General features: G+C 38.1%; 1 protein-coding gene across 1 annotated transcript in view; it reads left to right on the forward strand.

The window, feature by feature from the left end:
* Window positions 1–16,307, forward strand: part of LOC107095833 (dihydropyrimidinase-related protein 5-like) — a 22,172-nt gene that overhangs the window by 3,634 nt on the left and 2,231 nt on the right. Inside the window, exons 2-12 of the mRNA XM_015392172.1 lie at window positions 1,883–2,153; window positions 7,995–8,153; window positions 9,284–9,463; window positions 9,616–9,684; window positions 10,527–10,571; window positions 10,688–10,763; window positions 10,870–11,026; window positions 11,145–11,286; window positions 13,891–14,033; window positions 14,162–14,369; window positions 14,537–14,705. Of these exons, the coding sequence (XP_015247658.1) occupies window positions 1,893–2,153; window positions 7,995–8,153; window positions 9,284–9,463; window positions 9,616–9,684; window positions 10,527–10,571; window positions 10,688–10,763; window positions 10,870–11,026; window positions 11,145–11,286; window positions 13,891–14,033; window positions 14,162–14,369; window positions 14,537–14,705 (1,609 nt within the window). The 5' untranslated portion in view covers window positions 1,883–1,892. The remainder of the gene's footprint in view (window positions 1–1,882; window positions 2,154–7,994; window positions 8,154–9,283; window positions 9,464–9,615; window positions 9,685–10,526; window positions 10,572–10,687; window positions 10,764–10,869; window positions 11,027–11,144; window positions 11,287–13,890; window positions 14,034–14,161; window positions 14,370–14,536; window positions 14,706–16,307) is intronic.

A 16,307-nucleotide genomic window follows, 5' to 3' on the forward strand; every position in this document is an offset into this window, starting at 1 on the left:
AATCATGTTTTGGGTGTACTATTCCTTTAAACAGCCATAGTCTATCAATGAACATTTTAGCTATCTACAAATCAGCTGATATATTAGAGCACTTCTTTAATTTACCTATGTGAGTAGTAGATTATACCAAAGTTAAAGAAATTAATTTCTATCCAAAAAAATCTTTTTTTACAGTTAAATTGAATCAGTTTGCTTTGTTTGTTTTATGAGTGAAGACAAAAGGATTAATTTACCCTATTGAATTAAAAACATTATAAGCCTAATCCATCCATCCATTTTCTTTCCCACCTATTCCAAGCGGGGTCACTAGGGGTGCTGGTGCCTCTCCAGCTGTCTACGGGTGAGAGGCAGGGTCCACCCTGGACAAATATCCAGTCTATCACAGGGCAACACAGAGACAAACAACCATTCATGCACACACACTCACACCTAAGGAGAATATAGGGAAGCCAATTAACCTAATAGTCTTTTTTGGGGGGAGTTGTGGGAGGAAGCCAGAGTACCCAGAGAGAACCCACACATACACAGGGAGAACATGCAAATCCCATGCAGAAAGACTCTGGGCCGGGAATCGAATCAAGAACCTTCTTACTGCAAGGCAGCAGTTCATCTTATTAGTGTCCAGTTTGAACCCTACTCTGTCCATCTCAGTTGCTCTGTCTTTGAGAGATTTCATCCTCTTTACATGCTGATTATGGTCATCTGTGGCTACAATGTAGTTTTGCAGAATCACTGTGTGTATGAATGCCTGAACAACTCTTAAAAGCGCTTTTTGTCTGTCAACTAAGATATTTGCTTTTGACTATAAATGATACCAAAATCTGGAAAAAACCTAAAAAGGACCCCAACCCAACCCCGCCTGCTCATTTCCTGTCCAGTTTAAGAAAAAGAAGGCTACCAGCACCAAACAAAAACAGCATGTGAAAAATATTTACCCATTTTAATGATTAATAGAAACATTTAATTAGATATTACTCTACTATTATTTTCTTATTTTTTATTTCTTATTTTTATTTTGTTTTTCATTGTGTGCAATACATGTACGCTTGCACCTTAATCCTTATTTATCTTGATATACTGTGTATATATTGTTTATTCTTAGTGCACATTTTCCCTCCTTGTTTGCACCTTCTTTAATCACTATGCCAATATGTGACGAGTGAATTTCTCCTCTGTGAGATCAATAAAGCTCATCTAATCTAATCTAATCTAATCTAATCTAATCTATCCTCCAACAGATTTAGGTTGGGGACATTTGAATGGACCAGTAATAATTATTAATCCATTCCTATCTACCAATAGTGTAAAAAGTATATAGATTTTCTGTTTTGAACAGTAGCTAGTTCATTGTTTGTTGCCATACCTGATAAACAGATCTGCACAAAACCTTAAACCTTATTACTTGCACAGACTTCTGCATTTTCATGTCATATGGTTTAGATTTTGTTTGGATCTGTTTGTCAGGTAATGTCTTTAGTACAGTTTAGCTTGGTGTGATGGACATCATTGTACATGCCTGAATGCCTGGCAGCCATTTTTTTTTATAATAATGGTCTTATTGACCCTTGTTTGCTTCATTGTGACCCAACTGGATTCAGCTTCTCTCTGTTTCCTACTACATCACTGTGGAGTGCGACGTCAGGTTTCAGGCGGTGACTGACACAGCTTTCTCAGTGCTGTAGCTGATGTCAGTCACATTGTGACAGACTGGTCAGAGTAAAGCAACCTTGAGCTTCTTCTCTCTTTGTTAAGCTTCTAATACTGTCTCAGAATGAGGTACCCTGCTAGTAACATTTTTTTGTCTTCTATTGTGACTGTTTTTTTTTTTTCCAGGAAATAATCACTGTTCCTAAACGCATTTGTGTTTCTGTTTGCAATGCAGAGCGATAGCTATGTCTTCCAGCTCAGCAATGGTACGGATCCTGATAAAGGGTGGAAAGGTGGTGAACGACGACTGCACCCAGGAGGCCGACGTCTACATCGAGAATGGCATCATCCAGCAGGTCGGGAAGGAGCTGATGATCCCCGGAGGAGCCAAAGTGATCGATGCCTCAGGGAAGCTGGTGCTTCCTGGGGGGATCGACACCAGCGTCCACCTGGAGGAGACCTTCATGAACGCCGTCAGCGCAGACGACTACTACAGTGGCACCAAGGTAACGTCCCAAAGTAGGGAGAGGTCTGGGGAACTTTAACCTTTTAGGCAAGAGAACTCTCAGATTCAGTTGTTGGGGAAATCAACAGGGCATCAATCTGGATTAATGGCAGTCGGTGTAGTTTTGTCCAAAAGATATGGAAGGAGGATTTCAGCTATAATTTAATACAAAATCTCAGCAACGAATCATATCTTTGATTCCTTGTTGTATGTTTTGATCAAAAGCTTTGTCTTGTTATTATAAACAGAACTTTTCCTACTGTCTAAAAAGTTGGACAACTTTTATTGAACCACATGTTTTATTTAGTTTTTCACTCTATAACTCGTCCAGCTACTCATAGTTTAAATCACTATCCTGAAGCCAGGTTACTCATTTTTGAGAACAGGGTCAGCAGTTTTAGGGGTCTTTGTCTGGGAGTTTGAGGCACTTTCTGATTTTTAGAAGTCAGTTTTGCTGCTTCTGATCCCTGACTTTTGAAGTCGTTTTGATCTGCTGATGGCTTTTTCTTTAGCCAATTCTGATTTCTCTATAAGGAATATAAAATAAGCACATATGAGACCAGCATTTTTGTTTTTATAAACTCTCTTCATTGGTTGATTATTTATATTTGGAACAGAGGCCATGACACAACACTAGCTATAAAATGGAATTTACAGGTTTTTTTTGTTTTTTTTGTTACTGTTCAAACGCTCCTCCTCCCTGAGTTCTGGTCTGGCAAAGTGATCCAAACAAACTATATTATAATAACAATAATTAATTTTTTTTTACTTTTAAGTTGAATTTCCTTAAAGGAGAAGTTCGGTTTTTTACACTTTAAGCCCATTTTCTGTAGTGTCCAGGATGAAATCGAATGATCGACACCAAAATTTTGACAATTGGTCCTGTCTCTGCTTTTTGGCTCATTTAGAATCACCCCCTGGCTGCTTTAGAATGGCTTCCATAGAGCATGTCCGATAATGTCCTTAAAACAACCTTAAACGTTCTTTTTTTAAAATATGCTACTCACCGGGTCGTCAGCGCTGTTCAATGACGTTCCAAAAAAAGTTTCGTAAAGAAAAAACGTTCCTGTAGTGTTTTATTTAGCATTTTGTAAATCCCATTGAGTTCTGTAGGAATAGTCAATATTCCGCTGCCACCGGAAACGGAAATGGGGCCTGTTTACACAGTTGTAGTCTTTTCGCTTCACTCTGTGTACTCCGACGTCGAGGTGCTAACGTCTCTGTTAAACACTTTAAAAAACTCTGAAAATGGAATACGAAAGGTGGATTCTTGATTCTCGACGTCGGAGTACACAGAGTGAAGCGAAAAGACTACAACTGTGTAAACAGGCTCCATTTCCGTTTCCGGTGGCAGCGGAATATTGACTATTCCAACAGAACTCAATGGCATTTACAAAATGCTAAATAAAACACTACAGGAACGTTTTTTCTTCACGAAACTTTTTTTGGAACGTCATTGAACAGCGCTGACGACCCGGTGAGTAGCATATTTTAAAAAAAGAGCGTTTAAGGTTGTTTTAAGGACATTATCGGACATGCTCTATGGAAGCCATTCTAAAGCAGCCAGGGGTGGATTCTAAATGAGCCAAATAGCAGAGACAGGAGCAATTGTCAAACTTTTGGTGTCGATCATTCGATTTCATCCTGGACACTACAGAAAATGGGCTTAAAGTGTAAAAAACCGAACTTCTCCTTTAAAGCTGGGTTAATTTGTTTAGTTTATGTCGATTCAAAACAAGTCAGATTAAAAGAATCAGATGCTTTTGATTTTATTCTGAAATAAAAAAACTAAACTGACCACACAGACACATCAGGCTAAAATAGTCTGCTGTCTAGAGGCAGAGGGATACATTTCTCTATACACATGCCTAAGTTGTTGCTGGTCAAACGCTATGACTGATTACTCATTAAATACAGATAAAAATAATCTGCTTGATTTACTTAAAAAGTATAATGAATTTTTTTGCATAATTTTATTACGTAGATCCAACAAGATTATTCTTTGAAAAAACACTTATTTTCTCTGTTTGTGAAAATAAAATTTTCACATAAAGTTAACTTAATTTTAGCTTTGCTCTAGTTATTTTTTTGTGTGTTGGATCTACATATCTTCTAAATGTGTACTTTTGTCTGAATCCAAATAAATCTTTATGTTACTTTGTTTAAAAACATTTAGTGTATTTTAAAGTACTCAAATGTACTCAATTTTTTAATTAGCAACTGAGTATTTCTACTGAAAGTATCATACATATAGTTTTTATTTTTTTTTTAACTACTTTTACTACTATTTCCTAGTTCAACACTGGTACTTGTAAACACAATGCTAGTAGTATGTGCTCATCAAAGATGGATTTGTAGTTATTACATTGCATAAAGCTGACATTTTGGTCATTTAATAGTGAAAACTGACAAGTATAATAAAATATATACACCAGACATGTTGAGACATTTTGTACAATAGAAAATTGTGCTTCATGGTGATGGTAGAGGAAAGCTCATTAAGTGAAAGTTGACAGGCTTTATTGTCGTCAGAATTATAGTCACAAAATTCAAGTCAATACATTTCAAGATGTGCATGCTGTGGCCAAAGGTTAACTGTAATATGACAAAACAATACATTTACAATATATTCACATTGTGCAAAACATTTTACATGAATTATGTGTTTCTCACTTCTTTACAGTAACGTTTCCTTCAAATGCTCATTAAGAGACTCACAAACATAACTTAAAGATAAGTTAAACTTAACTTTCTTAACATCACTATAAGAAAATGCAGTAGTGCAACTAGAAAGTGAATTCGGAGAACCTGAGAAATTTAACTGTAAAACTTTAAGAGAGGGATCTAACTCAAACCCTGTAAAATCAATAACACCTGTAGCTCTTCTCTTTGAAATGCACAGGGTTTCCAGACCAACAAAACAGGAAGGGGAGCAATTTTTGGTACTGAGTAAATGAAATAAGGTATTGTTTGTTGTGAGTGTGTATGTCAAAAGATTGGCTGGGATTACTTAGATTAATTTTGTAAAGGAAAAAAATGCACATTGTCTTGTGTTTTGAACAAACGCAGATGAATTCAAAACCAGATTTATTATGTAAAGATACTAACGTAACATTTAATTGTTAATATTACACATTTTAATTACGTAACATTTACATTAACACAGATTTGTTTTTTTTTCAGTGTATAGGTGGGTAAAGTTCTTGCCCTTATATCCTGAAGTGACGGCAGAAAAGTCAAGCCACTTTCCTCTAAAGTATCTGCTTTCATTTTTTGTGATTCTTCTGATTTAATTTGAAACGCCAAAGTGGCCTTTAAAAAAGCTGACTTTCAGTCTCCTTCTCTCAGTAACAAGCTTGCACGTGGAAGAGTGTCGCCTCCACAACGATATGGTTGTACCTAATTGTGTTACATTCACTTTGCTTTGGCAGATAGCATGTCACTAGCCCGGCCTGATCAAGGTTATAATCCTTTGACTGTTATACATCTCTGCTTCCAGGTTGATTCCCATTGGTCGGCTGCTCAGGAGAATATTGCTCAGAAAATAGATTTCTTTGTTAAAGCAAATTAACCAAAAAAAGCCCATAAAATATTAAGTGGTAAACAACTGTACTTTTAAAAAGGTGGATACCCAGCTGGATGTTGGACAGGGTTTAGATAAATGCTTTTAAATCCACAGGAAATAAAAAAGTTATAAGCCTCGATAATAAGTGAATTTTCATTTTTTTTTTGTTTTATTTTTCATTCTTTCTAAAAAAAAAAAAAAGCTGAATTAGCAGAAATGCTTTTTGTTGAATCACTGATAAATAAATGTAAAATATCATCCGAGGTTGATATCTGATGAAAGGAGTAATTGTGTGTTCGCCAGATGTCCTGTTCAATTTCAGGCTTGGATAATGTCCCGTGACTCTACAGCTTTTAATGACGATGTGAGCTGAAATCTGAGAACTGCTGAATTTCAAACAAACCCAAAGACTCTTGCAACTGTTCCCCATCTTCCTTACTCATCCTGGCCTCTATCTGATGGCATCAGGCTCCTCCTTTGAACAAAACCTTGAGACAAATGCAGATTGCTAGCTGTTTCCATGGATACCGAGGGGCTGCTGTAAAGACTGCCGTAAAATCTTTTCACTCACGCCATTGTGCTGAGGAACAATAGTCCTTAGATCCACACCCCACTCTGTCTGCTGTCCTTCGCCACAATCCACGCCAGCCGGGCCCCTCCAGGGTCAGCTGACAGAGGCTCATTGAAGCAGAAACTTATTCACGGAAGCTTGCTGTCTTCAGCGGTTGAGTTTTTTCAGGTTTATCAGCAGGGAATATACTTACAGGTCATACAGTAATAATATAGTAATGGCTTTAAGTAGTTCATGATTGCACAGTAAGGTATATCAGCCTGGTAGTTAATCTACTGATCAATTTGTGTTTCACTTATTTGTGTTTGTTGATACTTGCAAGGATCAATGTTTATAGTTTTTATAATTCAGGGTTTGGGATGCAGCTTATTATATTATGGCTTTGTCAATATTTATTGGGTTCATAAATATATTTCACATCTTATATTAAAGATTCTTTTGTATACAGGTTATTTTGTGATCCGCTTTCATACTTATGTTGTAACTTTCTGAAAAGGAAGTGGAAAAAGTACTTTAAAGAAGTGTAAGTTCATTCCTGTCAGGATTTGGTTGAGGTTTGAGGACCCAAAGCAGATGCAGGGAGGCAGAGGTGCATTCCTTGATGATTTAATGAAGTGAAAACAAACAGCTGAGGCAGGAATCCAAAAATCAAACATGATAAAAAAATCCAAACAAAACAGAAACCATGGAGAGTTCAGGGGGAAACATATCATAAGGAGGAAGACTCAGAGAGACGGAGTTGGAGGAAGTTAGACGAGGAACCAGCAATGAAGAACTGCACAGAGAGAGGATTTATGGGAGACTGAAGCAAAGAGGACTAACGAACAGATTGGGAGCAGGTTTGAACAGAGCAGAACAGGAAAGGAGCTAGGGAAAAAGGAGAACACAAGAGGGCAGCAGAAGGCAAAAAAAATAAAAACCTGAAAACTGAAAATAACCAGAAAACAGAACAAAATAAGAATTAAATCACTAAAACTAGAAAACATGGAACAAAGCAAAAACTGAATACTTAAAAGAAAGCATAACAGAACCAAAACTGTGACCATTTCATTCCATTGGAGAAAATAGTCCTTTGAAACTATTTACCTTCTTACATTTTTTTCTGTTTTCATGCTTAAATGTATAATCAAAAATGTAATTTAACACAAGAACAACCTGAGTTTAATTCAATAAGCAAATTCAGATCATTTATATGATATTTCTTTCTCCCTAAACATAATTACTGGTTTTCCATCAAGCATTTGCAATTACTACAAATGTGCCTGTCGTATCTCTTTGGAAAAGATGTAGTTCTAAATGTAAGCTAAAGCGTGGCTGGGCTATGCAGTAGGACAATTATCCAAATAGCAACAGGAACTATGTCCTAATAGCTCTATGAATAGCCTAGACAAAGTCTAGAGTTCAGCTCTTCATTGTGGCTCATTAAGCCCTGAGGGTCTTATGAACAAATTCTGCCTGAAATTACATATACAGTATCAATTAAAGCGATTACAGCTGCCAAACTATAAATTGGAAATACTATTGTTTTTATTTGTTTATTTGAAAGGTACTGATGAATATTTTTCAGGTGGAACAACTATTTTAAATAGAAAAAATAAAAAAAATTCTGGATTGAACATTTTTATGACTCTTGTCTGATCTGGAACTGGTTCTATTAGGAATGTGTACACTGTATAAAAGGCTGTTTTGGGGGATTTTGTTTACAGGCTGCTTTAGCTGGCGGTACAACAATGGTGATTGGACATGTCCTTCCAGAGAAGAATGAGTCTTTGCTGGAAGCCTATGAGAAATGTCGCAGCATGGCAGACCCGAAATCCTGCTGTGACTACTCCCTCCATGTAGGAGTTACATGGTGGGGACCCAAGGTACAAAACTCTTCCCTATGCTAAAAATTACAATTGGACAAATGCATTAAAAGGTTAAGCTTTAAAATTGTGAATCAAGCACTTTAACAGTACCTTGAAAAAAAAAAAAAAAACTTGTATCGTATTTTTTCTTGCTTTGTCCCGTTTCAACTGCAAACTTTTTTTTACTTTGTATAGATTTTATGTGGCACACAGACCGGTACAGAAACGACAACAAAAAATGCAAAAAAGAATAACCAACAATTTTAGGCTGCAAGTTCAGTCGCAACACATGATATCTGATTTTATTACACAGTAATACAATTCAATTCAGTTAATTTATATAGCGCCGATTCATTTTTAGTATCTGAAATCAGTTTAATCCCATCCAAATGAAGTGACTGGCTAATCAGCCTATTTTTCAAAGACTCTGGTCCAAAGACTATAACTTCTGTTTTGTCTGCATTCAGAAGGAGAAAGTTAAGAGTCATCCAGGTTTTTATGTCTTCAGACATGCCTGTAATCTATGTAATGGGTTAGCTTCATCTGGATTATAGACAGATATAGCTGGGTATCATCAGCATAACAGTGAAAATTAATCCCATGCTGTCTAATAATTCTACCGATTGGGAGCATGTATAAAGTAAAGAGAATTGGTCCTAGCACTGATCCCTGTGGTACTCCACAGGTAACCTTTGAGCATGAGGAAGATCTATCATTAACATGAACAAACTGAATTCGATCGGATAGATAAGATTTAAACCAGTCTAGCGCTGTTCCTTTAATTCCAACAAAATATTCAAGTCTTTCTAAAAGAATATTATGGTCAACTGTATCAAATGCAGCACTGAGATCCAACATGCAGTAATGCAGTAAGAATTATTATTATGACTGCTGGTTTGTCACATAAAATCCCGAAAAAGTGTAAAAAGGTTTGTGATTGTAATGTGAAAAAACAAGAAGCAGTGTGAATGTATTTCAAGGATCTTATTTTCTCTATTGTGGTAGGATTTTAATTGATCTACAGTTTATTCATTGGCTTCTTATTAACAGGGTAAAATACAGAAATTTGCATAGTTTATAGAAACATTAATAACTGGACTACTTTTGTGTAACATGGCTTTTACAGCTTGACTGTTTCCCGTCTACAGGTGCGAGATGAGATGGAGAAGCTTGTCAGAGAGAAAGGAGTGAACTCTTTCCAGATGTTCATGGCCTACAAGGAGTCGTTCATGCTGAGGGACAGCGAGCTCTTCCAGGCTTTGCAGCACTGCAAGGACATCGGGGCCATTGCAAGGGTCCATGCTGAGAATGGGGAGCTGGTGGCAGAGGTTAGGAGAAACCCATGTGTCGGACGCAAAAAACGTATAGTTAAACATGGAGAATTTTTGACGGTTAAATCTAGCAAGACGCCACTTTTCTGATACAGTATTTTGAAATAGTTTATCAATAAAAGAGATGCTTTGTTTCCTTGCCTCCTCAGGGTGCAAAAGAAGCTTTAGACCTTGGCATCAGTGGCCCTGAGGGTATTGAAATCAGTCGGCCTGAAGAGGTATGAAGCTGTTTTTAAACCCTAATAAAATAACCTTTTATTCCTCTACTCTGGTCTGCAGTACAAGTATTTTTTTTCTAAATACACTCTCTACCTTGCAGAAGTATTTATACCTCCTAATATTTTTCCACTTCTCTCTGTAGAATGTGGGTCTGCAGCCTGTGGCTCCAAAGCCATATTTTATATTTTTGCTCGTTCTGCCCCTGAGTCGAGAATAAATTAAGCTCTGTTTGTTATATCTTCTTGGAATTCCACAGCAGATTAACACTAATGGTGGAAAAGATACACATTATGTACATGCATTTAGGCCCAAAATTATTCATCCCCCTGGCGGTTATGAATATAAAAAAAATATGTTTTTTATACCAAATGGAAAAAGAAGTATCATTTATTTTCTTCAGATTCTCAAGCTGGCACTATTAAGAAGAAAAACACTGGTGAAATTATATGACGGTTTGAATGGGTTTTCCCTTCATTTACATAAAATTATGTTTTTATTTGTTAGTTTTCAGATTTTCTGAAACCATAATAGAAATAACATTATGACTCTTTAATTTAGCCTTGAAAACAGTTCCTTAGAATCATCTTTCTACTTTTAACGTCTTATTTGATGCTTTAGATCAATTTTGTTTTGCATAAAAGTCCTGCTTCCTACACAGTTTTTAGTTCTTTCACACATAGGTCAAAGAAGACAGTACTCATAGTGAAAAATGATAGCAGTATCATGCTGTGGGAATAGGTAATGTTTTATGTCCTTTGAATAAAAGGCTATTATTATGTTTGCAAATCAATCTAAAGGATTGTAATATAATAATTTCTTACTGTCCCTGGGTTGTTTCCAGCTGGAAGCAGAAGCGACACACAGGGCAATTACAATCGCAAACAGGGTAAGGAAAATGTCAGCATTATCCTAATAAGCACAAATAAATGATAAACTTAACAACCTCCAGATGGGATGGCTGTAATTGATATAAAATATATATTTATACTTGTTCTGTTTTAGGCCCACTGCCCAATCTATCTTGTCAATGTGTCCAGCATGTCTGCAGGAGATGTGGTGGCTTCAGCTAAAATGCAAGGTGAATCTGACTTACTTTAAATAGCACGGACCCAGGAATCATCCTTTTAGAATGTGATTGTTTCCCTGCTTTTCCTTTTACCGGCTTTCATTTGGTGTGGTCACAGGTAAGGTTGTTCACGGAGAGACAACCACAGCCCATGCTGTCCTCAACGGCATGCAGTACTATCACCAGGACTGGTCCCACGCAGCTGCCCATGTCACTGTGCCTCCTCTCCGCCTGGACCCCAGTACTCCAAACTTCCTTATGAGTCTGCTGGGAAAGTGAGGAAACTCTAAAAAAAATCTCTCATTAACAATAACTGATTTTGGTGCTTCTGGCTTGTTGAACGTCATGTGGTGAAATAATGTGACCTAACATGGCTTTCTGCTTTCTGCCCAGTGATACTCTCAATGTCCTGGCATCCGATCACCGTCCATTCACAGTGAAACAGAGAGCAATGGGCAAGGATGATTTCACAAAGATTCCTCACGGCCTTCCAGGCATTCAGGACCGTATGAGCGTCATCTGGGAGAGAGGAGTGGTATGTGTAGCTCTTTTGTTTGGCAGCCAGAGAGCTTCCAGAAATAGGACATATAACCCAGAAATAAAAACTTTAACTCCAATTATTTTCCTTAAAGAAAATGTTTCCTTTCTTCAGCCTTTTTGTGTTGTTTAAATAATACAGATCGGATAAATCCAAATCAACATTGCCCTATGGGAAAATATTACTGACTGCCTTAATACATCATGAGGTTAGTTTTACTTTTGGTTCAGTTTCACAAGCTAGAAAACCACAATACCATGTATAGCTAATAGTCCTGCGGATGGAAGATTTCCTTTTGGGTCTAAAACCCGACATAGGAGCATTGGAAGACCTAGAGATTGCCTGAATCTATAGGTCTCTTCATAGCTTCTCTATTAAATTCAACTTCAAATGATTTATATAACTTTGATCAATTCAGTTTATTTATATAGCGCCAATTCACAACACATTTAATCTCAAGACACTTTAGAGAGACAAATAAATCAGATCATACAGTCAGGTTGGTTCAAAGTTTTGTATCTAAAGTCATTAACTTGACAGCAATCCCTCACACCAAGCATGCATGCAGAGACATTAGAGAGAAAAACTCACTTTTAGAAGGAAAATACCTTAAGTAGAACACAACCAGTTAGTCAAAGTAAATGTCATCGGTTTACGAATCTGACCCATATGCAGAGAAACCACTCAGAGAACAAGGGAAAAGTTGAACAGGTTTATTGAGGTAAGGGTTGAGGGGTTGGATCTGGAAACTCAGAGAGCTGGTGAACCGGAACTGGAAGTGAGAAAGGAAGTTTACAGAGATCAGTTCAGGTACCGTGGGAATCTTGGATGCCGAAAGGATAATGCTAGTGAGGGACTCACGTTTGAGGGGGTCTTGTCAATCCTTGAATCCAGTCTGTGTGGGTTAATCCAGAGTGAACACGTTGGAGAGCGGACAGGTAGACAAACGTTGGACACGGAGGAGTAATGGAGCAGACTGTCACTTGGATTTCCGATGAGCACTTGAACGGATCATGTGGAAGTTTTCCCCTGCTCAGTGTGAACTCAGCTTTTCCTTCCAGGAGGGAGAAGGACCAGGTATCCAGTTTAACAGGAAGTCTTCCTGCCGAAGAACAAAGACAAAAGAACATTAGTCTCAGTGAAACAAAGCTTAGATAGACTCTGCTAATCTCAGCTTGGCTAGAGTACCCAAAACTGGCACACAACCTGGAGTCGAGGTAGTGACAGCCCACTGCTCAAATACTGCTCCAGATAATGGCCCAATCAGCCGCAGGCATGCAGGGAGGGACAGTGAAAAAAGAGCACCTCCTGGTGGAGGGAAAGGAAACACACAAACAGGCCACACACACTGGATTCCTAACAGTAAAAGCTGAGCCCATAGCTATGTCTAAGAGAGAAACAGGGCTGGACACTAAAAAACAGGCCCAATGCTATTATCTTCAATCTAAGGTGATGGCAGCAGAGCCTGGCTGATATTTCTCTCCAGGATAGGCAGGTTCAGGGTTCCATGAGTCCAGCAGAGAGCTCAGGCAGACACGCTCAGACGGAAACAAGCAGGCTCAATAGTTGAGAGGCACATGACCAGACACAAGGGAAACTGTGTAACTTTAAACTCGCTCCGTCCACTGAGCCGAAACAGGAACAAGGCCCGCTCAGCTGACAGGAGCCAGGGCACACCAAAACAAGATTAACAATCCTCTCTAAATACTGGCCTCCTGGAACAAAAACTAGAACTAAGGCATCAAAGTTAAACTAAAAATTACACACTCAAACATACAAACATCATACAGTGATCTGGCCCCGATAGCTGGGCTGAGCCGAATAAAAAGTAGCAGGAGCAGGTGGATAAGATGAATGATGATTAGTAACTGGGCAGAGTTAGGCAGGTGAGTGAACAATTAAACGTGACTAGAACAGAGACCAACCTGCATCAGTTCAAACATGACTCAAAGTTGGGGGTTTTTATTCTCGGAAATTATAGGTCTTTTTTGAACGGCAGTAATAAAGACATTCTTGAGAAAAGGCAGGTTTTATTGTATTATATTTGTTCTACATCACGTCAACCACAAATGCAGAAAATTTCAGACCTCTAGCTATAACAGTTCCAGAGCTATGAGGTTTGGAACTTTTGATATCAGCTTGGAGCTGCGTGCAATGGCTCCACCTGCTGGTGGGTTTTAAGAGGTTAAGGAAAATGTCCAGCATCAGTCCATGACAATTAAGCAAAGAAGCAAAGCATAATCAAAACGCACAATAGCAAATCCACCTCTTACTGACCGCAAAAAGATAAATAAAAGCACTGAGGGGCTTTGTCAGATTTCAGTGGAAATTGTTTTTTCTAATAAATTTTCACATAGGGTCAAATTATATCGGGTATACTCATTACTTTATAAAATAAAATCAATCATTAATGATGGTCCATTTATTTCTTGCTTGAGATTTGATTCATTTAATAATCTGAACAATTAAGAGTTGTCTAAAAAAACAAACAGATCCACCTGTCAGGGGAAAAATGTTTATGAACCGTATCAGATACAACTTTTTTCTTTCCTTACGTTTAAGTCTTTAATTATGTAAACTTGATATTTATTTTACTTACAGGTTGGTGGCAAAATGGATGAAAATCGTTTTGTTGCCGTCACAAGCTCTAATGCTGCTAAGATCTACAACCTGTACCCCCGGAAAGGCAGGATCATCCCTGGAGCGGATGCTGATGTGGTGGTCTGGGACCCTGAGGGATCTAAGTATGAAACTCTAGCCATGCATTTATTGACCAGTTTGTCTCCCTGCAGCTTTTATCTCCATTCTCAGAGGTCAATCAAGCTCTTGTCTGAGTGAACTCTGTTATCTCTGTTTTCATAACTGCCTGCAGGACCATTTCAGTGGATAATCAGTTCCAGGGAGGTGATGTAAACCTGTACGAAGGCCTCCGTTGCCGTGGTGTGCCCCTGGTCACCATCAGCCGTGGACGTCTGGTCTATGAAAATGGAATGTTCACATGTGCTGAAGGCTCTGGGAAGTTTTGCCCCTTGAGGACTTTCCCAGATTACCTTTACAAGAAGATGGTTCAAAGAGAAAAGGTGAAAAAGTGGCTACAAGTAGACTCAGGAACGCTAACTTCATACAGCATTGATATCTGCTATGAATAACTGCTATTGGAGATTTGTGTTTTTGTTTTTTTTGTCATGGTGACTTTTCTTTTCCTGATTTAACTTTTATATATTTTTGAATCCCCTTGTTCTACCAGAGCCAGGCGGTGAAAGCTGTTGAGCGGGAACCCTACAACGGTGACGTCGTTGCTGTGGTGAATTCAGGAAAGAGAGACACTGGCTCTTCAGATTTGGACACACCGACGCGCCCCTGCACCCGTCATGGGGGTGTGAGGGACCTCCATGAGTCTAGCTTCAGCCTTTCTGGTGAGGATTAGCCCTAACAAACCTCAGCAGCATGAGTTTTAAATTGTGAAATATGAGAGCAAAAAGATGTATTTCAAGATATTTATGCATATTGGTACTTTTGAAGCATCTAACTAAGAATACCATATAAAAAAAGACCCAATGAGGGCGCTGTAGTGACTAGTTTGGCTTTGAGGTAGGATTAGGAACCTGGAAATGGCTGCATTAGTTTCAAAATCTTAGTTTTTAAAAATAGAGAAACACAAATATGGGATTACCTTTTTTCAGTGAGTTGAGAAAAAGCAAACAAATACATGTTCATAAGAGCTACGGCAACCTTCCTCTAAACATGTGCTATGACCCCTAAATGCCTCACAGAACTACAACACTCTTACTGATAGTAAATACTTTTTTTTTTTTACTTCTAAAGGCAATAGGTTTCACAGATCCTCTTTTTTTTTTTTTTTACCTGTATTTAAAAACACATTCATGGCACTTTTTTTTTTTTTTTCATTCATAATTTACTTCTTCACAGTTGCGCACATTTTGGTGTTGATATTTCACTTTGAACCCGATAAAATATATTTGTTTGTAGTTGAAGTTTGGAGAAAAGAACTTTTCCAAAATGTGTGTTAAGGACGTATCCTCATTAAAAATGAACACGTTTTTTCACAATTCACTCATAAAGCAATTGAATCATATCTAGTCGATTAAATGACGATACAGTTTTTTGCTAGTGTGTTAAAATCCAAAGACATCTACTTTGAATTAATATTAAATAAAATATTTAATATCAAATAAAAACTCCAACAAATATAGCTGAGTATCATCTGCATATAGTGTGATAGAAGTTTGAACATATGCAGCCAGTAGTTTCTGCATCTAATATTTTTGTCTTTTTAAAAGAAATTTATTTAAAACACATTTTTAGATCTCACATCTGTGTGTGCTTCGGTGGAGCAGAGGTTAGCATGCAAAACCCATATATGGAGGCCTTAGTCCTCGAAGTGGCCCACCCGGGTTTAAATCCGACCTGCAGTCCTTTGCCGTGTGTCTCGTCCGCCCTTTCCTGTCATGCCCACTGTACAAAAAACGAACCACTAATGCTGTCAAAACTTGAAAAAAATTGGTTCTCTAACTTTCAAAATGATACCATCCATCTATCCATTTTCCGTCACGCTTAATCCCAGTTTGGGTTGCGAGAGGTGCTGGTGCCTATCTCCAGCTGTCAATGGGTGAAAGGCGGGGTAAAGCTGCACAGGTCGCCAGTCTATTGCAGGGCAACATAGAGACAAACAACCCTTAATGCACACACTCACACCTAAGGATAATTTAGAGAAGCCTAAGGCCCCGTCCACACGAAGCCGAACCCTGGCCTAAACACACAAATTTTTCACCAAACCAGCCTCTATCTACCATCCATACGAAGCAGGCATTTCGGGGGTCTGTAAACAATCTTTTTTTTATTTAGCCTTCAGAGTGGGATTTTGAAACGCTGTTTTCGCGTTTCCATCTTTAAGCTCTAACCGCATTTTTTTTCTTACACGCATGCGTCATAGCGTCGCCTCTAAACACGCATGCGCGACGCAGTATCACAACAATGGCACCGTACTGTGTTGAATG

This window comes from Cyprinodon variegatus, unplaced genomic scaffold (assembly GCF_000732505.1).
Source record: "Cyprinodon variegatus isolate N-32 unplaced genomic scaffold, C_variegatus-1.0 Scaffold576, whole genome shotgun sequence".
Classification (NCBI taxonomy): domain Eukaryota; kingdom Metazoa; phylum Chordata; class Actinopteri; order Cyprinodontiformes; family Cyprinodontidae; genus Cyprinodon; species Cyprinodon variegatus.